This window comes from Pseudophryne corroboree, chromosome 2, assembly GCF_028390025.1.
Source record: "Pseudophryne corroboree isolate aPseCor3 chromosome 2, aPseCor3.hap2, whole genome shotgun sequence".
Taxonomy (NCBI): domain Eukaryota; kingdom Metazoa; phylum Chordata; class Amphibia; order Anura; family Myobatrachidae; genus Pseudophryne; species Pseudophryne corroboree.
In genome coordinates, this window is record NC_086445.1 from 362,238,894 (window position 1) to 362,264,176 (window position 25,283).

Consider the following 25,283-nt stretch of genomic DNA (forward strand, 5'->3'; position numbering starts at 1 on the left):
GGGTGGAGAGTGGAGAGATGTGATCACTGATTTGGTATGCAGTGTATCAAAGAGGAGCACAGAAGGTTCCCGCAGTTCTGATCTTGCTGAAAGTTATGGGTCTGTTTATCAATAATCGCATACTCAACATTAGTGCCGCGAATTGCATTGCGAGATGTGATTATCAATGTCAGGATGTATAATTCTACACCCGCAGGTTCGGAGCATTGTGTTCAGGAGGTAGCAGGACTCATGTGCATGCTGGTAGCCTCTGCCAGTTACTTATGTGATCTGTAGTTCATAGAGTACAACGGACTAACGACATCCGTTAGCTGCATGGCCCAAGCTCGGGAATGCTTTACATTCCGTAACTTGGTAAATCTGACAGCATGGCACCCCCTCATAGAAACCTAAGGAGGTTGTGGCTGCTTTCGGGGATATTGGAGCTATCTGCTGCTGTCCCTCTGTGATACATAGGAATAAAACTTAAAATTTGCAGACCCCCCCCCCTCCTGAAAATGGGTATTTTCAGGGAATTAAATATGTATTGATAAATTAGCCGCTTAATCACATGAGCATCAGCAGCAGAGTCGGAGGACCCCGCAACCACAGGATTACTTAGAGGATGATTTTCGACTGATGTGCATCTGATGGCTGCGTCTTTGTACACAAGCATCGGATCTTAAATGCCTCCAGTGGGCGTCTTAATGAAAATCCCACTGCCTGCAACATTTGCATATTTTTGCACAGCTGCGGAGTATGGAATTGCAGCTTTGAAGACATTTGCGTCCATCTCTAAACCAGGGACTAAGTTTATATTTGCTCCTAGGTAAGAGAATGAACGTTGAAAAGGCAGCTCCATACCACAGGATCACACAATAGGCTCTGTTTAGTGTAATCCCTCTCCTAGCCATTTTCCTATTTAAATAGTTATACGTTTAAAACAAGAGTCAAAGTATGATAATTGAAACAAATCACTGTAATACCTGTAATAAATCACTTAACATTAAAAACTACAAATTATTACTTGGAAATGGTCTGTTGGATTGAGAAATATTGCCGAATTCCAATGGTAATTGAAAGAATAAGATAATTTTACCATCTGTACCTTGAACATTGTATAATCATCAAACCAGCGCAAGCCACAAAATATGGAGTATATATTCTATAATTATCGACTTGGATTTTTAATTGTATATTTTCCCTGTCTTAATCTTCATTTCATGCATGTTTGTCCCTCCAGTTTTGAAGTGGGAGGAGAAAGAAAAATGTATATTAGATCTGTCAGGACGTATGTTTTGTTTGGGCTCTGAACTGGGACCACTGTGCAAGACTGGTTGGGACTGGAATGATGGTCTTATGATGCTCTTCCTCATACAGTCACTGGCGTAACTACAGCCCCTGCCGCCATCGCGGTGGCTTGGGGGTGCCGGCACTGTTTATGCAGCCATCCGCATGCAAATCTGCTTAAATGTCCATCCCAAAATGGCTGCTGCCTCGTCATAGACAGATGCTATAGGTCATACAGGGAAGCAGATTTGCTGGAGGAGCTGGTAATCAGGTGTACAAGAGTAGTTACTGCTAGTGAAGTGACTGCGGACACTGATAGGACAGGCACCCCGCTGGAGATGGATGGTATTCACACACTGGTATAGGTTGTGCACTCTGTAGGTAAGAGTGGTAATGCACACAGGTAATGGATGTGCACTGCAGACTGTGACTGAATACATGCAGGTGATGAATGTGCACTTTGCAGGTAGTAAGTGCAAATACATGCAGGTACTGGAACTGGACAGACAGTAGTGGTAACTAGTGGCGGCTGCTGCCCCTGGGCCACAGCTCTGACCACACATTGCAAGGGGGAGCCAGTCAGCACATATAAACATACATGTGATGTTGTATGTAATATATGTGCTGACTGCCTTACCCAGGGATCAGCCGCCGCCGATGTGTGCATAACTGACCTGCCTGCTGCCAAATCACGGGGGACACCACTCTGCTTATCTATCATCTTCTATATGCCTGGCCACAGACTCCTGTGAGCCAATGGGAGTCTGGGGGCAGCCTTTTACAAGATGACAAGCAGAGTGCTGTCCCACGTGCTTCGGCAGCCGGCGGGTCAGTGATACACACAACGGCGACTGCTGTCCTCTGAGTGAGGCAGCCAACATATACATTACAAATAACATCACATGTATGTTTATATCTGCTAACCAGATTCTCCCTGCAATGTGTGGTCAGTGCTGCAGCCCAAGGGCAGCAGCCGCCACTGGTGGTACCTACACAGGCTTTGCAAGCTGGAGATGATGAGCAATGTGGAAACTGCACAGGGTTGCAGTGGTTAACTGCACAGGCTTTACTTGCTGGAATTGATGAGCAGTGTGGAAACTTGCCCTTTGCAGATTGTACATGGGACTGCACAGTTACAGTGAATGCATATTGCAGGCAGACATTGCTCACTGGTGAAGACAGAATGCAATGAGCAACAGGAGCTACAAATGAACTCAAGAACTTTGATATGCACAATGGAGTGTGTGCTGGACAGGAGAAATCAGAAATCAGGAAGCAGAGCTGCTGACACTGAAGCCAGGAACAGGTAATGCACAAGCTGTGCTGGCAATGAGCGGATGCACATGAGAGGTTTAAATAGGGCACACTGATCAGTCATTGGTGCTTCTGTAGAAGTTACCCCCTGTGATTGGGAGAAACTGTGGGTCAGTTGATCAATCCAATATGGCCTTGCAGCTAACTGGACTCAGTATGTTTATGTATACTATAGTGGCCAGCAGATGAAGTGACAGTGCCGTAACTGATAACAGGGAGTCATATTCCACTGCGCGACAATATCATCATAATACTAACAGAAAACATACTTCAGGAGAGAAATATTGGTCTGTGGGAGGCAGAGGCCAGTAGGCAAGATTATTAGAATGCTGAAAAGTCTAGATGTGGCAGAGTCAGTGTCATTATATATATATATATATATATATATATATATATCCATGTATATTGGCACTCAAGAAAAATCAACCATATTACCTTGGTGATCCATTCCAATCATAGGGCTGCCATGACACAATAGTAAAAGAGAAAGGGACGGCACTCAAAGGATTTATCGAAAAATGCTATATTAAATTCATAAATGATTCATCATCCAATATCAACGCTTCGGTGTGCTATACACCGTCTTCAGGATATATGTAAATCATAACAAAGAAGTGAAAAAAAACTATTTTGTTCAAGCGGAAAGTCTGCAGTTAAAGCACATCTTGTTTGTTTCATTTCAAATCTATTGGAAACTGGATGGTTAGGGTACCCCAATGTCAAGCCGAGAGTATAAATAAAGCCAATACACACAAACATAAAAAACAGAGACAACGAAATTAGACATTGCAAGAGAGAGTTTGTGTGTATTGGCTCTATTTATACTCTCGGCTTGACATTGGGGTACCCTAACCATCCAGTTTCCAGTTGTTTATACGAGGGTACACAGTGGTGGGGCCGTGTTGATTGCAGTTTATGCTGCTTCCTTGGTAACCTTCGTGTGTAGCCTCTGATATGACTGTGTGTGGATGGAGATGTGAGGCCCACAATGTTTTCCGCTTGAACTGAAGGGAAAATGCCCCAAGATCAAGCAGGAACTGAAGACATTTGCAGTAGAAGCCTGGCAGAGCATCACCAGGGATGAAACACAGTGTCTGGTGATGTCTATGAGTTCCAGACTTCAGGTTGTAAATGCCTGCAAAGGATTTGCAACAAAGTATTAAAAAGTGAAAGTTTGATTTAGGATTGTTTAGTTTGTCCCATTATTTTTGGTCCCTTAAAAAGTGGGAGGCACATATAGAAACCGTTCACCTGATTTGGATGTAAATACCCTCAAATTAAAGCGGAAAGTCTGCAGTTAAAGCACATCTTGTTTGTTTCATTTCAAATCCATTGTGGTGGTGTATAGAGCCCAAAATATGAGAATTGTGTAGATGTCACAATATTTATGGACCTGACTGTATATATATATATATATATATATGAAAAGTATATATATATATATATATATATATATATATATATGAAAAGAAAGTGGAGGGCGCAGATGTAAGTAAAAGATTTACAATTCCATTTATTAAGAAACAATGCTCACATACATCTCAGCTTTACTTGATGAACTCAGTTCTCCATACAGCGGCCGAGCCTCAGGAACTCTCCCACTCGCACTTGCTCACACGGCCAATCACAAGAGTCGCGGGTGCCGCTCGATGTTTCACCGGGACCAGGACACAATCACAGCAAAATGTCTCTAGCTCCACAGGCCACGCCCAGGGGCCTGTGGAGCTAGAGACATTTTGCTGTGATTGTGTCCTGGTCCCGGTGAAACATCGAGCGGCACCCGCGACTCTTGTGATTGGCCGTGTGAGCAAGTGCGAGTGGGAGAGTTCCTGAGGCTCGGCCGCTGTATGGAGAACTGAGTTCATCAAGTAAAGCTGAGATGTATGTGAGCATTGTTTCTTAATAAATGGAATTGTAAATCTTTTACTTACATCTGCACCCTCCACTTTCTTTTCGTTACATGCTTATTGGAATCAGTGGCTCTGATTCATAAACGGAGGAAGCGGCAGCATACATCAGAGATAACGGGACGCAGGACTTTAATAATGGATGAATATACTAAAGGAAAGTGTGTTTGAATGCGCAGCCTTTTATCTACACTTATATATATATATAAAGGGGAATAGGGGGAAATTGGAAGCCACAGTGTTAGATATTGGAAGGGGCAGGTTCCCCCAGCAGCACAGAGTAATGCTGTAAGGCATATATCAAACTGATGGAGGAAGACGGTGGTACCACAACACTCGGACAATTCCATACTGAGGTAGGGAACTTGGAATTAATATTTTTTCTATAGCTGGTTATAGATCTAATCATAGCGACAATATGTATTTCTCACAGGACACACCGCAATAGTATAAAGGTAAGTTTGCATAAATAAAATAGTAAGCACCATATAATATTTCACCCTGGTCCACGTATTCCCAACCTCGGTCCTCAAGGCACACTAACAGTGCAGGTTTTGGGGATATCCAGGCTTCAGCACAGATGGTTACATCTAAATAACGGAGGTACTAATTAAGTCATCTGTGCTCAAGCATGGATACCACTAAAACCTGGACTGTTAGTGTGCCTTGAGGACCGAGGTTGGGAATACCCGCCCTAGTCAGTTAAATAGCTAGACAAAATTCTGGTCTTAAACAAGAAGTAGACTATGGTCCACTTATTATTATTATCATCATCATCAACATTACAAACTGAATTGTAAGCTTTTTCCTGGAATAACCTTTTCATAGTTAAATAACCATGAGGAATGCACAGAAACTATTTGCTTATCAAGAATTAAATGTTATGTGAACATATTAACTTGCACTTAGCTAAGTAAGTGGGACATGTCATGTAAATTTGACATCTATAGTATTTTCCATTTATGTTTCTTTAATGTTATAATACGTCATTGAAGTGCCTCTAATTCTTAGAAATTCTGTTTACTCTGGGAGACAAACTCTTTTCTTGCCAATAAAACATTTAGTCAGGCCAGAGTCAGATTTATGTTCAAAGTAACTGGAGAAGCAGATATGAGTTCTTCAATGCAAGTACTCACTTATGAGTTTCCCACAGCTTTCAAGAATTCTGGGCTAGGATTTAGGGTTTTAGAATGATCCCTACATATGTGCTTACAAGTCCTGCAATTATATCACATAAATTGTATGTTAAAGTGTAGCTGACCCACTCACAAATATTCTGCCTACAGATGACTTTATTTCTTATCGTTCAACTTTAACACACAATTGTATGACAGAGATACCTAGTAGTGATGTGCACCAGACATTTTTCAGGTTTTGTGTTTTGGTTTTGGATTCGGTTCCGCGGCCGTGTTTTGGATTTGGACGCGTTTTGGCAAAACCTCCCTGAAATTTTTTTGTCGGATTCGGGTGTGTTTTGGATTCGGGTGTTTTTTTTTACAAAAAACCCTCAAAAACAGCTTAAATCATAGAATTTGGGGGTCATTTTGATCCCATAGTATTAACCATAATTTACACTCATTTCCAGTCTAATCTGAACACCTCACACCTCACAATATTATCTTTAGTCCTAAAATTTGCACCGACGTCGCTGGATGACTAAGCTAAGCGACCCAAGTGGCCGACACAAACACCTGGCCCATCTAGGAGTGGCACTGCAGTGTCAAACAGGATGGCACTTCAAAAAATAGTTCCCAAACAGCACATGATACAAAGAAAAAAAAGAGGTGCACCAAGGTAGCTGTGTGACTAAGCTAAGCGATCCAAGTGGCCGACACAAACACCTGGCCCATCTAGGAGTGGCACTGCAGTGTCAGACAGGATGGCACTTCAAAAAAATAGTCCCCAAACAGCACATTATGCAAAGAAAAAAAAGAGGTGCACCAAGGTCGCTGGATGGCTAAGCTAAGCGACCCAAGTGGCCGACACAAACACCTGGCCCATCTAGGAGTGGCACTGCAGTGTCAGGCAGGATGGCACTTCAAAAAATAGTCTCCAAACAGCACATGATGCAAAGAAAATAAAGAGGTGCACCAAGGTCGCTGGATGGCTAAGCTAAAGCGACCCAAGTGGCCGACACAAACACCTGGCCCATCTAGGAGTGGCACTTCAGTGTCAGACAGGATGGCAGATTTAAAAAATAGTCCCCAAACAGCACATGATGCAAAGAAAAAAAGAGGTGCCTGACTTAAACAAACCACCTCACCATCAGAATCCTCCTTGTCAATTTCCTCCCCAGCGCCAGCAACACTCATATCCTCATCCTGGTGTACTTCAACAGTGACATCTTCAATTTGACTATCAGGAACTGGACTGCGGGTGCTCCTTCCAGCACTTGCAGGGGGCGTGCAAATGGTGGAAGGCGCAACCTCTTCCTGTCCAGTGTTGGGAAGGTCAGGCATCGCAACCGACACAATTGGACTCTCCTTGGGGATTTGTGATTTAGAAGAACGCACAGTTCTTTGCTATGCTTTTGCCATCTTAACTCTTTTAAGTTTTCTAGCAGGAGGATGAGTGCTTCCATCCTCATGTGAAGCTGAACCACTAGCCATGAACATAGGCCAGACCCTCAGCCGTTCCTTGCCACTCCGTGTCGTAAATGGCACATTGGCAAGTTTACGCTTCTCCTCAGACGATTTTGATTTAGATTTATGGGTCATTTTACTGAACTTTTGTTTTTTGGATTTTACATGCTCTCTACTATGACATTGGGCATCGGCCTTGGCAGACGACGTTGATGGCATTTCATCGTCTCGGCCATGACTAGTGGCAGCAGCTTCAGCACGAGGTGGAAGTGGATCTTTATCTTTCCCTATTTTACCTTCCACATTTTTGTTCTCTATTTTTTAATGTGTGGAATTATATGCCAGTAATATATCAATAGCAATGGCCTACTACTATATATACTGCGCACAACTGAAATGCACCACAGGTATGGATGGATAGTATACTTGACGACACAGAGGTAGGTAGAGCAGTGGCCTTCTGTACCGTACTGCTATATAGTATATACTGGTGGTCAGCAAACTGTGCAAAACTGAAATGCACCACAGGTATGGATGGATAGTATACTTGATGACACAGAGGTAGGTAGAGCAGTGGCCTTCTGTACCGTACTCCTATATATTATATACTGGTGGTCAGCAAAATTATGCACTGTACTCCTACTATATACAATGCAGCACAGATATGGAGCGTTTTTAGGCAGAGAACGTATAATACTGGTGGTCACTGGTCAGCAAAACTCTGCACTGTACACCTCCTATATAATACTGCTGGTCCCCAGTCCCCACAATAAAGCAGTGTGAGCACAGATATATGCAGCACACTGAGCACAGATATGGAGCGTTTTTCAGGCAGAGAACGTATAATACTGGTGGTCACTGGTCACTGGTCAGCAATACTCTGCACTGTACTCCTCCTATATAATACTTGGTGGTCCCCAGTCCCCACAATAAAGCAGTGTGAGCACAGATATATGCAGCACACTGAGCACAGATATGGAGCGTTTTTCAGGCAGAGAACGTATAATACTGGTGGTCACTGGTCAGCAAAACTCTGCACTGTACTCCTCCTATATAATACTGCTGGTCCCCAGTCCCCACAATAAAGCAGTGAGAGCACAGATATATGCAGCACACTGAGCACAGATATGGAGCGTTTTTCAGGCAGAGAACGTATAATACTGGTGGTCACCGGTCACTGGTCAGCAAAACTCTGCACTGTACTCCTCCTATATAATACTGGTGGTCCCCAGTCCCCACAATAAAGCAGTGTGAGCACAGATATATGCAGCACACTGAGCACAGATATGGAGCGTTTTTCAGGCAGAGAACGTATAATACTGATGGTCACTGGTCAGCAAAACTCTGCACTGTACTCCTCCTATATAATACTGCTGGTCCCCAGTCCCCACAATAAAGCAGTGTGCGCACAGATATATGCAGCACACTGAGCACAGATATAGACCGTTTTTCAGGCAGAGAACGTATAATACTGGTGGTTACTGGTCACTGGTCAGCAAAACTCTGCACTGTACTCATCCTATATAATACTGGTGGTCCCCAGTCCCCACAATAAAGCAGTGTGAGCACAGATATATGCAGCACACTGAGCACAGATATGGAGCGTTTTTCAGGCAGAGAACGTATAATACTGGTGGTCACTGGTCAGCAAAACTCTGCACTGTACTCCTCCTATATAATACTGCTGGTCCTCAGTCCCCACAATAAAGCAGTGTGAGCACAGATATATGCAGCACACTGAGCACAGATATGGAGCGTTTTTCAGGCAGAGAACGTATAATACTGGTGGTCACTGGTCAGCAAAACTCTGCACTGTACTCGTCCTATATAATACTGCTGGTCCCCAGTCCCCACAATAAAGCAGTGTGAGCACAGATATATGCAGCACACTGAGCACAGATATGGAGCGTTTTTCAGGCAGAGAACATATAATACTGGTGGTCACTGGTCAGCAAAACTCTGCACTGTACTCCTCCTATAATACTGCTGGTCCCCAGAATAAAGATATTTGCAGCCCCCTGAAAATTCTGAAACAAAGTGAGAGGACGCCAGCCACGTCCTCTCACTATCATTTCCAATGCACGAGTGAAAAATGGCGGCGACGCGCGGCTCCTTATATAGAATCCGAATCTCGCGAGAATCCGACAGCGGGATGATGACGTTCGGGCGCGCTCGGGTTAACCGAGCAATACTGGAGTATCCGAGTATGCCTCGGACCCGTGTAAAATGGGTGAAGTTCGGGAGGGTTCGGATTCCGAGGAACCGAACCCGCTCATCACTAATACCTAGCTTCATTTCTGACCAAGAATTAACACAATACTTAAACACACAAATACAGATGCACTGGGTCACACATTCACAAAGATGCACAGCATCACACATACCTTTCTAGAATACTATGGGCTCCTGCACAAACACACACTGGATCTCTCACATACAGAAAGGGGTGCACTGAGAACCACAGAGAGACACATAGATACAGAGACTGGTGCCTATGAAGTGTGGTCTGGCTGGAGTTCCAGACACAGTGGAGGGCCTGGATTTGGAAAGAATATGCAAGGATTCAGGCCCCACCAATCACAGTAGCCCAATTCCAAAATGTTGTCATGAGCAAGCCATTTACAGCTCAAATGTCATCTCCACACCTTTTGACGCTGGCTTAGATTAGCCAGCTCGAGGTAACGGAGGGGAGTCCGGTGGTTGAGAGGGAGAAGTCCTGGAGGCCATTACTAAGAGCTATAAACAGGTTGACACCCACAAGGTGAAGACAAAAGAGCCAATGCCCAGAAGAGGGGTTGGTAAAAATTTCTTGTTCAGCATTAATCTATAGGACTGGTTGATCCAATGTTTGTGTATCCCGCAAGACCACCATCGTTATGGCATGAGGCCAATGGGAATAATCAGAAACTGGGTCTGGAGCATAAGGCAGCATTAGGCCCCTTATCTTTAATCAAGGGCACTGTTAGGCAGACAGTAGGCCCAATGCGCAGGCAATAGGCCTGACCCTAAGAGGCATTAGGCCCTATTAGCATTGCAACAGGCATATTTTTAGGCAGGAGCTTGGCCTGAGCCGCAGAAGGCATTAGGCCCTGTAGGAAATTTATTTTGGTCCCTTAGTAAACGGCAGTAGGCCAAGGTCAGATAAGGGCATTAGGCCCTGCAACACTGCTGTGCATTGCCCTTTGTGAGTTGGACATTAAATAGTATAGGCTCCGTGGTAAGCCACTTTGTCATTGCCTCTCCTGCAGTCAGGCCTCCATCAAAGGTAGGCTGTGGGTAAGGTACCTGCTTGCTTATTGTTGCATTGTTTTGGATCTATTGTACTGTACATTGTTGATAAATGTACTGTTGGGAAGTATAGGAGAAGAGAGGCGGTAGGGAGTGCACTGCACCCAGCCTGTATTGTGGTTGTAGATCGGGTCAGCTGGAATTAGGGCCCTGAATTGTGAATGTGTAGCCAGGCAGTTGTGGGTGGTGCGCACGCTTAGGAAAAAGGATAGTCTATACTGCCATGTGGGTGAGTTGTTTCTTTGCGATTCATTGCTGAGATTGTGACCGTTCAGCCAGTAAAGTAACAAGAGTACTTTCAGTGCGTGGATCTATGTTAGTGTATAATCCCTACCCCCTTCCTTTTGGGCGAATTTGATTCAATGCATGTTGGTGCTTGGCGCTGAGGACAAATGTGCAAATGATAACCATCCACTGATCCCAGTGGGTGTGATCCAGGTGTAGTGTGTTTCTCCTTCATTGCAGGGGCCGAGAGCAGGACTTTTCACATATACCATCCTCATGTGACCTGTGTTCCAGCACCATTGCTCGGTGTTTACTGGCGGCCTGAAGGTGAGAGTTAGGCGTGAGGTAAGTGTCAGACTAAGGAGTTCATTCAAGTTGGATCGCAATTGGCGATCCAACTGGAAAAATTACAGTGATGTAATTGGAAACGCCTTTGCCTGTTAATGAGGCAGAGGCATTCGCGGGTTGGGAGAGGTATGGCAATGCTCTGTTTCCTAGGCAGAGACGGTGCGTTGCAGGGGCAGCGTCATGGAAATGGAGGCATGGCGGGGCAAACAAGGGGTGTGGCATGGGCGTGATTGGGGCGGCTGCGTGATGTCACGCACAGCCGCTCCGATCAAAAAGATGGCGGCAGGCCTCCTGCCGTCGCAGACAGGCTGCGCCGGCAGGAGGCATCTATATTTTCTACAAACACGCTGAAATTGCGGTCGCAGAGGGGGGGCGACAGTTAGCATGCTGGGCAGCCTTGCATGCAAGCAAAAGGATTGTAAATTCTGTTAAAAAGCAGAACTTAAAAAGCAGAATTTGCAATCCTTACTGAATAGGGTCCTAAACCTGCATGGCAGCAGACTTTCTGTCGCCCCTCCCCGTCTTATAGTGACCCGTTCATACATACAATATTGTAATCCCTTCCCCCTTACACCTTATACAGTAGGTTGATTATTTTGCTGCACCTTACCCCCACCCTCCCACCTGTTCCTAATGTTTTATTATACTGTAGTTGAAACATTAATTATAAAACCTCACCATTCCATGAGGTTGTTCATACCATGGTTATTTCTGGTTTTCTGAAAGATTCATGTGTACGCATATTGGTTATATTATTTTCATATGTTTTTAAATATTGTTCACTATAAATAAATGGGTTATTTTATATATGACTACCTGTTACTGGTCTTTTTTTTTATTGCAGACAATGATCTCTGTTGCTTTCCAGGGGCATGGAGTGACAGTTCGTCCATTGTGCTACCTAGCTTTGCTCTCTTAGCTGTTTTACTGTAAACTACTTTGCTGTTAATGATGGCGGAACTTTGCATGGTGCTTCTGCAACCTGGGGGGTCTTCAGAGGCATGTATCGCGGTTGAGGTGCCGGACAGAAGTACCAAATTTTTTTTAGCTGCCATCGTTGACAAAATAGCCAAAAGCTCCATCATTTATTCAAATTCCAGGCGCAGTGACAAGAAGGAGGAACTAGAAGAATCAGGCTGCAAACATTTCCAGTTAGGTACACCACAGGCACCATGTTGTGGGCCTAGACAGCGACGCCCACAGACAGCATGTAAAAAGGATGTGGTGTTTGACCAAGTGGCACAAGAAAAATCACATAGCTACTGCAAGACTTCACCTTGCAGAGTTTCTGTGGTGGATGAAAATCGGGACGAATGATCCTTTCAAAGCCATTCTTGGAGCAATCCATCAATTCAAAGCACTACTTAGTATTTGGTTAAATACAAAATGAATGCCACAAACCAAAATGTTACTTTTGTTAGGAGGGTGTAATTTAAACATAGCTAATAAAGTGATTAAAAAAATAAAAATCATACAAAAGAAATAGCAATAAAAGGTCATCAATTTAACAGCAAAGTATCATTAATTCTTTACAGGACAGCATGCGTGGTACCTTCTATACGTTCAGTATTCAGGGCCTAATTCAGACCTGATCTTAGCAGCAAATTTGTTAGCAGATGGGCAAAACCATGGGCCTAATTCAGACCTGATCGCTGCTGTGTGTTTTCGCACAGCAGCCGATCAGGTCTGAACTGCACATGCGCCGGCATATGCCATACAGCCAACAGGGTCTCAGCCCTGAGATCACCTCTGCCTGATTGACAGGCAGAGGCAGTCGCTGGGCTTGCCCGGACTGTGTGGGGGCGGGCCACGGAGGCTGCGTGACGTCACACGCAGCCGCTGCGACCCGGACAGCAATGAGTAGCTCCCTACCAGTGCACAGGAGCTGCACTGGTAGGGAGCTACTCTTCAAGTACAAAAGCATTGCCGCTGTGCAATGCTTTTGTACTTGTGCGGCGGAGTAGGGCCTGACATGCGGGGCGGACTGTACTGGGCATCCCGCTGCATGTCAGGGAAGCTGATCGTAGATGTGCTAAATTTAGCACATCTACGATCAGGTCTGAATTAGGCCCCATGTGAACTGCGGGAGGGGGGGGTCAGATATAACATGTGCAGAGAGAGTTAGAGTTGGGTGGGTTATATTGTTTCTGTACTGGGTAAATACTGGCTGTTTTATTTTTACACTGCAATCTAGATTTCAGTTTTAACACACCCCACCCAAATCTAACTCTCACTGCATATGTTTTATCAAACCCCCCCCCTTACACCTGGCGCTTCTAATCATGTTTATGGCTGGAATTTAAAAGGGAAATGCTTTTACTAGTTGTGTTTTGCTAGTAATATCATTGCTCTTTTACATTTCAGGCATAAACTTGTTTACAAGTGCCGGGTTTTAGAACTCAATGCTTAGTAAATAAACCGCTTAATCTCTATACAAATTTTGGTGGCTTGATAATCACATAACATGTTGCATGCTGATATAATCAGCAGCAAAGTGACAGAGACATAAGAGGCCTGAATGCCACACATTTTAAGCTGTCACCACTTACTGCCTTTTTTATGGTCTTAACAAGTTGAATGCACCTCGGCCGTAGATGCTCCCACTTTGTATGCCTGGGAAGAGAAGCACCTATGCAGTCTGCCACTCAAATACGTACATCCTTTGATGTACTATTGTTCCAAATTGTCATTAGTGCGACCTTGCACCAGCATATACACGTGCCCTCATATAACTGTACTACTAGCCTCAATACGCCGTATGGCGCAAGATGCCTGCACGACTGAACCACTCTGAGAGGTGTACTGTAGCATCTTTTTCTTTCAATTTAGTGTCTTGTATGCAATGCAGATGCAGCGAAACATCATACAGTTGCAGATAAGGCAAAACGGAACATAGCGTGAGTAAAAGCCATGGCCGCCGCATTGTAGCACTTCGTGTACAGATTCAGGCTCAGTCACACACAGATGTACAAATGTTGAACGTCAAATTGATCAGTGCAGTCTAGCTAAGTAGTTTTCACTTTCAGTTGTATTATTTGTGTGAATAAGACACACATTTTGAGCAAAATGGATGCGCTAGTAGGGGTTGTTTGTCACGACTGAAGCCACAGTTTATCCCGGTAATCCTGGAAACTGTTCAACTCTATAAAGGGGTTGCGTTCGTTAGGTCGACATGCATTAGGTCGACAAGCATTGGGTCGACCACTAAATGTCGACATGCACTAGGTCGACAGGTTCATTAGGTCGACATGTGCAAGGTGAACAGGTCAGCTCTCACGAGTAGGGCCCTCTTTCCTCATGTGCTTATCCTTTTCTTACTTTAATAATCCTCAACTGCCCAAATCAAGCAGTTTTTTGGCCACCTGGAACTTCTCTGTCATTTACTGGTGTAGTTATGCTTAGTTACCCTGTACTTGTCCTAAATTGTCATTAACTGTAAGTCACTGTTTTCCTGTTTTGATTATGTGCATATGTACTCTGTAATTGGGCGCTGCGGAACCCTTGTGGCGCCATATAAATAAAGGATAATAATAATAATAATAAATAATAATAAATGTCGACATGAGGTTTTCACAAATTTTTTTATTTTTTGACCTTTTTCATACTTTACGATCCACGTGGACTACTAATGGTAACAGTAATCTGTGCCGAGCGCAGCGAGGCACCTTGATCGAAGCATGGCGAGCGAAGCGAGCCATGCGAGGGGACGCGGTGCACTAATTGGGGTTCCCCGTCACTCTTAGAAGAAAACGACACCCAAAAAAGTAAAAAAAAACACCATGTCGACCTTTTGACCTGTCGGCCTTGCACATGTCGACCTAACGACACTGCCGAACTAGACACCCTGTCGACCTAGTGCATGTCGACCTTTAGCGGTCATCCAATGCATGTCGACCTAATGTGTGGCGACCCAACGACCCATACCCCTATAAAGTGCCAGTTGCATCGACATGCAGCACCACAACAGAGCTATTTTCCACTCTGTGCTATACATACTGTATGAAGCAACATGATAATGCCAAAGGGACAGGGCCATAAGCACCAGGAAGTAGAGCAGTGCCTGGAATGTTTTAACGACACAGCAGGCTGCTCTGCTGTCTGTAGTGGGCAGTTTCAGGCACCCTCCAAGCCATATGCAGGTGTCATAGAAACATAGAAACATAGAATTTGACGGCAGATAAGAACCACTTGGCCCATCTAGTCTGCCCCTTTTTTATTTTATCCTTTAGGCAATCTCAACCCTTTTTTAACCTTGATTCTTTGTAAGGATATTCATATGCCTATCCCAAGCATGTTTAAATTGCCCTACAGTCTTAGCCTCTACCACCTCTGATGGGAGGCTATTCCACTTATCCACTACCCTTTCTGTGAAGTAATTTTTCCTTAAATTTCCCCTGAACCTCCCCCCCTCCAGTCTCAATGTATGCCCTCGAGTTCTAATACTTCTTTTCCTTTGAAGAATGTTTCCCTCCTGAACTTTGTTAATTAATAATTAATTAACTTTGTGTCATGGGGCAGCCATAGGGCCTTGCGCTGAGGTGGGTGGCACAATTCACACAACCCCCTTTTTTTATTTTTTTATTTTGTGTAAATCTTTATATTTGGCTCCCCACACTAATATGTGTCTCATATCAGTCAGATTGGGTGATTCAGAGTATAAAGATACAATATGCTTTCTACTAGTTTTACAAACATGACACATGCCATTTGGGCCAGTTTTGCAGTACACAAAAGCAGCCAGGTTTGCTAGATACGTATTGTACTAAGCATAAAGTATGCTGAGGTTCTAGGCGTAGTTCCACATATAAAGTGTTTACTGGCAAATAGATAAATAAATAAATAAATTAGCTTGCTGGTACTTACACGGCTGCCTTTCTCTGGCAAACACTGACAACCTTCACTGCAATCTCTTCCTCCACAGGGTCCTGTGTATGACTTGCCACCCTAAAATCAAATGCACAAAATATATTAAATTCATCAAATGTATTAAATCAGCATACAAAGGAAAAAAAAAATGTGGCTTAATGCAATTGTGGATTCACTAAGTGACAAAGGATGGTTCTGTCACTATATTCTGAGATGAGCCAACATGGTTTTTGGCAGAATATTGTTTAAACTATTTCATGGAGCAAAATGCAGTGCAATGTTTGCAATAGTTACAGCCTGTAAAATATTTCCTCATTTTCTTTAAATCCATAAAACAAATGTTGTCCTCATCCAATATTCCAAGCAATGAGGCAGAAGGTAGTTTTCAAGAAAGAAAGAAAAAAACTGATTTACACATTGAATGACTTTTATCATTTCTATAAATCTATATTTTATGAATTCTGCACTATGTTGTACAAAAGTTCTGACAAGCAATAGACTATTAAGCAAGTCATAAACTGTGGTCATAAAGTGGGTACACACTGGGACAACTCGCAAACAATGCAATGTCATTAGCGACGGGACCCGGCGGGGGTGCCGGCTTGGCAAGTGCATACACATTTGCTGATGCTGGCAGCGCCAGCAACATGTGGGGGTGGGGGGGATGGGAAGCTGGGGCCATGCTGCATTTAGCAACATGGCCCTTGCTGGTGATGTCGCCTCATGGACCTGCATGCAGGTCCGACGATGTTGCCCACGATGCGCGGGAGCCTAGTGTTTACACACCTATAGCGTTTACAGTTTCATTTACATATTTTCCTATAGTAATTTTTCAGTCTGAACTTCTCTGTCTGGAATACAGTGTGGCTATCTGCATATCAGACAGAATTCAGTATCTTTTATATTAGCGGGAACTTCTGGCTACTATCTCAAAGTAAGGGTTCAATTCAATTAGGAGTGAATTTGAATTTGCAAAAGCGAGTTTGTTTTTTGGTATACAACGTGTGTAAAACTAGTTACTGAGAGAATCAGAAATTAATTTCACATTTTCAAAAATAACTGTACAATTCATGTTCTGTTAGTAATCTTGCAAGGCTTGTCACATGAAAATGGGCCAATTCAGCAGCTACAAAAAATGTAATGTTTAAATCCAGTCAGTTGAAATACCAGAAGCAATTTCAAGAACAATGATGTAATGTTTATTAGAGCCTCAGCATGATGTACAACACGCACCCTATATATTTACTAGACTGTTTAAATCCTGTGGAAAATCCCACTTGTTTCCAACAAGATACAACATATTTGCTTTGATCATTATGTTTCCTCTTTTGTTTAATGTTTCTCAGTAGCTCAGCATTTATTGCAGCAGTACTTATGAACATTACTGAGCAATAGAAGAAAAGCCAGGTTGCACTTTAGGTGTGGTAGATTTAAAATGTGCAGAGAGATTTAAGCCCCGCACACACTGGGTGATATGAATGTACAATATGAACGATAATGTTTTTATAAAAGATCTATCGTTCATATCATCCAGTGTGTACGCTTGAACGATGCGCGCACCTGCTGGTCGTTTAATGTAGTCTTCAGTCGTCTGCACATGCAGCTCAATATTGCCTATATCATTCATGTTCATTGATGCTGATAGTCATAGTTCAGTCAGGGCCGAAACTATGATTTCTGTCACCCGGGGCAAAGCAGCAAAGTGTCGCCCCCCCCCTCCTCCCGTCGACATTCATAATGTTGACAGCAGAATGTCAACATGATTCAACGTGTCGACATCCTCAGAATGCCAATGGATAGGCAACACTGGGAGGGTCAGGGTTGGGCTGCAGGCGCGGTTAGGGTTAGGCTGTGTGTGTGTGGGGGGGTGGGTTAGATTTATATGACTGCTTAACCATTAGGGACATTAAGTTGACATTCTCATGTCAACATGTGGTCTTGGTAGGCATGATAAATGTTGACATGGTTACTGTTGACATGCGGTGTATAACATGCCAGCCTAATGCATGCAGACATGACAAATTGTCATTATGAACCACTGTACAGGTAGACTGCGTATCAGTTGAGAATGCTACACCTACAGCATGTGTGTACAGGTGTGTACGTCCATACTCTGTTCTACTGACATGCCAATGTTCTGCCTCTCCAGGTATAAAGGGAAAGAATAGAACAATACTGATAAAATGAAATACTACCACATTTTATTTAACTTGACTTTAAAACCCCCAATGCCAAAATAATTAAATGGGTCCAAAAGAATGCAGAGCAAACGCCAGATGCCCAGTGCCCATTAGCCACCAAAAGTGTTGAAATCATTTTTAGTGAGCTCAATGTTTGCTGGTGTTCTTCCTAGATCGTGAAGGGGTCTATTAAGAAATTCAATAGATGTTATCTGAAATAGCATTTACTCACTGTCTGACTTTACAGCAGGTCATCCTGTCAGCAGTGAGATTTACAGCCACGCAGTGCAGCCACAGGCAGCCGGCCAGACAGAGATCTGAGCGTGCAGACAGGAGCATTAGCAGCTCGGCACTCAATAGTTACAGACTGTCACAGACATCATAATCAATCCATGAGCTCTGATCCCGGCAAAGCACTGCAGCATCCACGTAGCGGGATGGGGTCAGAGTGATCACAGCGCCCCTATCCATCCAGCGCCCGGGTCACATAGCCCCCCCTAGTTGCGGCCCTGGTTCAGTGTGTATGTATGAACGATATGAAATCATTCATAGTTCAAATCATTCATAGATCACATCGTTCATAATATCGACCAGTGTGTACGGGACTATAGATTGAGGAAGGGGTCTGTCCTAGTTCAAATCTAAATTGTAGTGTAAAAACAAAACTCTCTAGCATCCGTACTGCATAACAACAAGAGTGATTTCACCATATAGTGCATAACAACAAGAGTGATTTCACCATATAGTGCTACATGTACTTCTATAAGGTGTGGTATAGAAAACATACAGTTTTTAGATAGTCAATAGGTCAACATCATATGGTCAACAGGGTCAAAAGGTCAACAGGCAAAAGGAATACAGTACAAAAGGTCGACTGGGTCAAAAGGTAGAGATGGAAATGGTCGACACAAGTTGTTTTTTTATCATCTGTCACCCCAAATTAGTAGAAATGTAGACGCACACCACGCTTCAGGCAAGGTGCCACACTTCGCTACCGCTGTGCTCAGCACAGGTTACTATTCCCAGTCACATTCCACGTGGATGGTAAACCAAGCAAAAATGTACAATTTTTTAAAAAAACTTACAAAAACCTGTTGAACATACGTGTCGACCTTTTGAACCTGTCGACCTTTTGTACTGACTGCAATTTATCGGTCAACATTTTGACCCTATTGACCTATTGATTGTCTATCTAGACACTGTCTATCCATAGTCCGTATACTAGAGTATAATATTCTGCTAATAATTGACTATATTGTACTGCTTCTCATTCCTTATATACCACAGAGCAGGGCCGGACTCGCCATCTGGCACTTCTGGCAAATGCCCAGCTCTGGTCGGGTGCACGGCACACAGCGGGCCGAACAGCTCCACCTTCCAACACTCTTCTTGGCCACCCAGCATATAGAGACTGGGGCGTGCCGCAAGGCCAGGCCCTCGTGACTTGTGGCACTCCTGGGCAGACTGGGAATGCCAGGGCTGATTTAGAGCCCCAGTCCATCTCTGCCATAGAGGCACAGTGTCTGCTGGAGAACACAGTTTTTCCGTCACATAGTCTCTATGAAATATGACTAAACCAGCAGAAATGAATGTAAGCATGAAAAGAAGAATGCATGTCTATTGGATTTTGTTTCATGGGTGTCTATGAATAGGCTATTGTTTTTTGCTCACATTTAATACAATGCGTCAATTCAAAGTACAAAAAACACATCTTTAAGGCACATTAACTGTCATTTCCACTGTCTTGTTACAAGAACAGGACATTCTGTTTTACCACAGGCAGCATAAGACGTCTAGTATTAGCTATAAATGCTGTACACTGTAGAGTTTATGTCAGTAAGCGCATTTATGTTTTACAGATAAAAGCTCAAGCTTAGTGCCAACATTATCTGATCCACTTGGCTAATGTCAACATTTTTGAGTTCCAAACCTTTTTTTTCTTGCAGAGACAATATTTTGGAATTGTATTTGAGTGTAAATTCCATTTAAAGTGCTTGTTAAGCCTGAGATGACTATTTGCTTGCATGTGCTCTACTTTCACTATTACTAAGTATTTTGCTTAATCATTCTCTCTCCCTTCAGTGCCTTTTAGACATTTATTTATAACATAATGCAGAGTTGTTTATTTCGATTGCCCGTTGCTATCGCAGGGGTGCAACTATAAGCATAGTAATCCTTGCATTAGCTATGGGTCCATCTGCACAGAGGTTCCTGTCCGGGTGTAATATGAAAAGTCGACAATGTCAGCACTAAAATGTTGACAGGTTCAGAATGTAGATATGGACATTAGGTCGATGAGCAAACTGTCAACTTGGTTAAAATGTTGACATATTCATATTGTCTACATTTAACATGTCAACACCAGAATATTTTTTTTGCATATTTTATCCTAACCCAAAGTCCTAACCCTATCCCTAATCCTAAAAATAACACAAAAATATAATGTCACCATTCTGGTGTTGACATGTTAAATGTTGACATTATGAATATCTTGATATTTGAACCATGTTGACATTTGTAAAAGTTGCGCCATGCCATTGTGGGACTTGGTTGCGCCAAGCTTCCATTTTTGCATTTTGTTTGCAATTGCGGCTGTATCTGCATCAGAAATGGCACATTACTGTTTTCCATGAAAACACTGGAGCATAGCATCTTGTATGCAAATACAGTCGAAGTCACACACAGAATATAGGCATGCTGCATATCATTTTAATCAGCAGAAGCTGATTGTGCATGCTTTTCTGCAAGTTTGCGTCTAAGACGCATTTACGTGGGGAAAAACACAAAAAAGATGCTCTGCGCTACCGAGTCACAGGGCACTCATGCTTTTTATGTAATGTAGTGCACGGAGCAAAGATGTAAGAGGACACATCTGTACAGATGTATCCTTATACACCTTTCCTTTTTGCTTGATTTGGCATGGGTTGCATAGCATGGCTAAGACGCTCCACCACCAGTCATGAATGAATGAATTCCCAATTGATTTTTGATGCAAAACAATTTGTGCAAAGTAGCAAGGGGGGGAGGGGGGTCGGTGTACTTGGAAACCCTTCTGGCCACCTATCTATCGCATAACAGGTGACTGACTGATTTATTTATTCATATACAGTGGTCTATTTTCCCGTCCACCTAAGCATAGCCGCAGCTGCTCTGTTATGTATACAGTGAGTCACAATGAGGGGCTGGCCACTGGAATGTAGGGGGAGCAGCTCCTCTCAGGCTCTTCTCGCATGCCCAGCTTGAGTGGTAGTGGCGCTCTCTTGTGTCCTCAATCCTCACAGTATTTCCACTGTGGCAGCGAGGTGACATCTCTGTATATTCCGGGGGCGAGCGGGTAGGCTATAACTTATGCTCTTTGACAATTCATGAGTGCGGGGAGTGGAGGGGGAGGAGGTGAAGCATGATGGTGTTTGTGCTGCTATCTATGGAGGGAGAGGGGGAATTATGGGGTGGGAATGATCTCCATTTAGCTTTCTCCCTCTCACTCCCTCCATGTAGCTCTAATTTTCTATCTCTCCATGTATATCTCTTTCTATCTCTCCATGTAGTGATCTCTTTATACCTCTCTCCCTCTCATCTCTCTCTCTTGCCATGTCTGTCTCTGTTGCCATTTCTTTCTCTCTCGCCATCTGTATCTTGTTCTCACCATGTCTCTCTCTAGCCATGTCTTTCTCTCTCTTGCCATATCTCTCTCTCGACATGTCACTCTTTCTCCCTTCCCAATCCTCTCTCTCATGTCTCTTTCTCTCTCTCCCACCCTTCATATTCGTACATATCTGGAATTCCCCCCTTAAAAATCCTGTGTTTGCCCCTGATTAAAGTAGCATATTTTAAGAAAAATCACAAAGCGTGACTATGGCACAGATTAGATTGCATGGCTAATATGACCATATGACTTAAATGAGGAAAGGTGTATATAGACACATCTGTAGTGTTAATTGGCATATCTCGTAACAACATACAACAATAAAATGACAGACAATGTAAGATACTGTATGATGTGAGGGTAGGGCAACTCCCTAATTTGTAGGACAAGCAATGGTACTATAAGTCATAGGGAGGGGAGGCATTTCTGCACATGATGAGTTGGTATACATGGTAAGGGTGAGCGCACAGTATCAGAGTGGTTGAATAGTCTTGGAGACAAAAGATAAGTAGGAATAGTTGGCATGGATAGTGCATATGGAGGAACAAGAGGAAAGAGGGTCCTGCCCATGAAAGCGTACATATTAAGGAGAGGGGTGAATAGTTGGCAGCTGATCTGAGTGGAAGAGAAGGTCAAGGGGATAGAAGTAAGTGAACATTAGGAGGAGAGCTAGAATGCTTTGATTAATATGTGTGTTTTGAGTGCATGTTTGAAGCAGTTCTAATACAGAAAATAGACATTTAAAAGATAGACAGTCATTAGGGCGACAGTAAAAGGTCGATAGTCAGATGGTCGACAGGGTCAAAAGGGTCAAACGGTCGATAGTCAAACGGTCGACAGGGTCAAAAGGTCGACAAAAAAATGGGGGTTGTTTTGTGTTTTCAAAAAAAATGTTATCCTATTTTTTTTTTATATGCAGGTTCGCTTCGCTCGATACTCTTTGGTGTGGTGGCTCGCTCGCCACAAGGTTACTAATGGTAATAGTTTGCGACATGGATAGTCAATATTATGAAATATGTCCCCTTGCGGGCTCACTTCGCTCGTCACGCTTCGGGCTCGGTGTCTCGCTCAGCTCCAATTCTCTCGCCACAAGGTTACTAAAGGTAATAGTTTGTGACATGGCTAGTAAATGCAGCAAAAGTTGTCAAAATAAAAAAAAACATAAAAACACGTGTTGACATTTTGACCTTGCCGACATTTTGACTGTCGACAGTTTGACCCTGACGACCTAATGCATGTCGACCATTAGTGGTCAACCTATTGACTGTAGACCCTATTAGTGTAGATCTATAGACCAGATACCGTTTGAAGCTAGCAAGTAAGGAGGGTGAAAGAGGGGGTGAAGTCATGGAAGCAGTGGGAGAGAAGGTAACCAGTGTGGAATTGAGGCAGTGATCAGTGAAAAAGTGTATAGGGTGTGGACAGAAAACAAGTTTTATGGTAAGAACTTACCTCTGTTAAAACTCTTTCTGCGAGGTACACTGGGCTCCACAAGGATAGACATAGGGGGTGTAGAGTAGGATCTTGATCCGAGGCACCAACAGGCTGAAAAGCTTTGACTGTTCCCAGAATGCATAGCGCCGCCTCCTCTATAACCCGCCTCCCTGCACAGGAGCTCAGTTTTTAGTTAACCAGCCCAATGCAGTAGCAGGAAAAGAGACGACAACAGTTAGTAGTCACATATACCACACTCTCACGACAGGAGAAGTGTCAGCGGCTAATGCCATACCAACCCAAAGAAGCTAAGTGCGTCAGGGTGGGCGCCTTGTGGAGCCCAGTGTACCTCGCAGAAAGAGTTTTAACAAAGGTAAGTTCTTACCATAAAACTCGTTTTCTGCTGCGGGGTACACTGGGCTCCACAAGGAATAGACATAGGGGATGTCCTAAAGCAGTTCCTTATGGGAGGGGACGCACTGTAGCGGGCACAAGAACCCTGCGTCCAAAGGAAGCATCCTGGGAAGCGGCAGTATCGAAGGCATAGAACCTTATGAACGTGTTCACAGATGACCACGTAGCCGCCTTGCACAATTGTTCAAGGGTCGCACCACGGCGGGCCGCCCAAGAAGGTCCCACAGACCGAGTAGAATGGGCGTTAATGTGAGCAGGAGCCGAGAGGCCAGCCCTCACATAAGCCTGTACAATCACCATTCTAATCCATCTGGCCAAAGTTTGCTTGTGAGCAGGCCAGCCCCGTTTGTGAAATTCAAACAGCACAAAGAGAGAATCAGATTTCCTAATAGAAGCAGTTCTCTTCACATAGATACGGAGAGCCCGTACCACATCCAAAGACCTCTCTTTGGAAGACAGATCAGGAGAAACAAGTGCCGGAACCACAATCTCCTGGTTAAGGTGGAACGAAGAAACCACCTTAGGTAAGTATCCGGGACGAGTCCTAAGAACCACCCGGTCACGATGAAATATCAGATATGGGGAACTACAGGACAAGGCACCCAAATCCGACACTCTTCAAGCTGAGGCAATAGCCAGCAGAAACACCACCTTAAGATCAGCTGAACCAAGAGGTTCAAACGGAGACTCTTGTAACGCCTCCAAAACCACCGACAAGTCCCAAGGAGGCACAGACGGGACATAGGGAGGTTGGATACGCAACACACCCTGAGTAAAGGTATGCACATCAGGTAAGGTCGCAATTTTTCTCTGAAATCACACCGACAAGGCAGATATTTGAACCTTGAGGGAGGCCAGACGCAGGCCTACGTCCAGGCCCTGCTGAAGAAAAGCCAACAACTTGGCTATACTAAATTTGGAAGCGTCATAATTGTTAGATGCGCACCAAACAAAGTAAGAATGCCAGACCATATAGTAAATCCGAGCCGAAGCTGGTTTCCGGGCCCGCAACATAGTTTGAATGACCGCCTCAGAAAACCCTTTAGCCCTTAAGACGGAAGCTTCAAGAGCCACGCCGTCAAAGACAGCTGGGCTGGGTCCTGGTAGACACAGGGGCCCTGAACGAGGAGGTCTGGGCGTTGTGGAAGTAGAATTGGACACTCTGACGATAGGCCTTGCAGGTCTGAGAACCAGTGCCGTCTGGGCCACGCTGGAGCTATGAGAAGCAGAATTCCTTTTTCTTGCTTGAACTTCCAAATTACCCTGGGCAGAAGTGACACCAGAGGGAACACATACAGCAGCCAAAACCTCCACGGCACCGCCAGCGCATCCACGAATGCTGCTTGAGGATCCCTTGTCCTTGCTTCGAAGACCGGAACCTTGTGATTGTGTCGAGACGCCATCAGATCTACATCTGGAAGGCCCCACTTTTCCACTAGGAGTTGAAACACTTCTGGATGGAGGCCCCACTTGCCGGCATGTACGTCCTGATGACTGAGAAAGTCCGCTTCCCAATTCAGGACTCCCGGAATGAATATTGCCGATATGACCGGTAGATGGCGGCCCGCCCAATGTAGAATCCGTGAGACTTCCTTCATTGCCAAACGGCTTTGAGTGCCGCCTTGATGATTTATGTAAGCCACTGTGGTGGCGTTGTCCGACTGTACTTGAACAGGACAGTTCTGAATTAAATGCTGGGCTAGGTTCAATGCATTGAAGACCGCCCGCAATTCCAGAATGTTGATTGAGAGGAGGGACTCCTCCTTGGTCCACCGACCCTGAAGGGAGTGTTGCTCCAGCACCGCGCCCC

General features: G+C 44.1%; 1 protein-coding gene across 2 annotated transcripts in view; it reads right to left on the reverse strand.

The window, feature by feature from the left end:
* COL4A2 (collagen type IV alpha 2 chain) overlaps window positions 1-25,283 on the reverse strand; it is a 711,921-nt gene that overhangs the window by 316,112 nt on the left and 370,526 nt on the right. For both annotated transcript variants that reach the window (XM_063953175.1, XM_063953174.1), the window contains one exon: window positions 15,797-15,877. In XM_063953175.1, coding sequence (XP_063809245.1) covers window positions 15,797-15,877 — 81 coding nt within the window. The remainder of the gene's footprint in view (window positions 1-15,796; window positions 15,878-25,283) is intronic.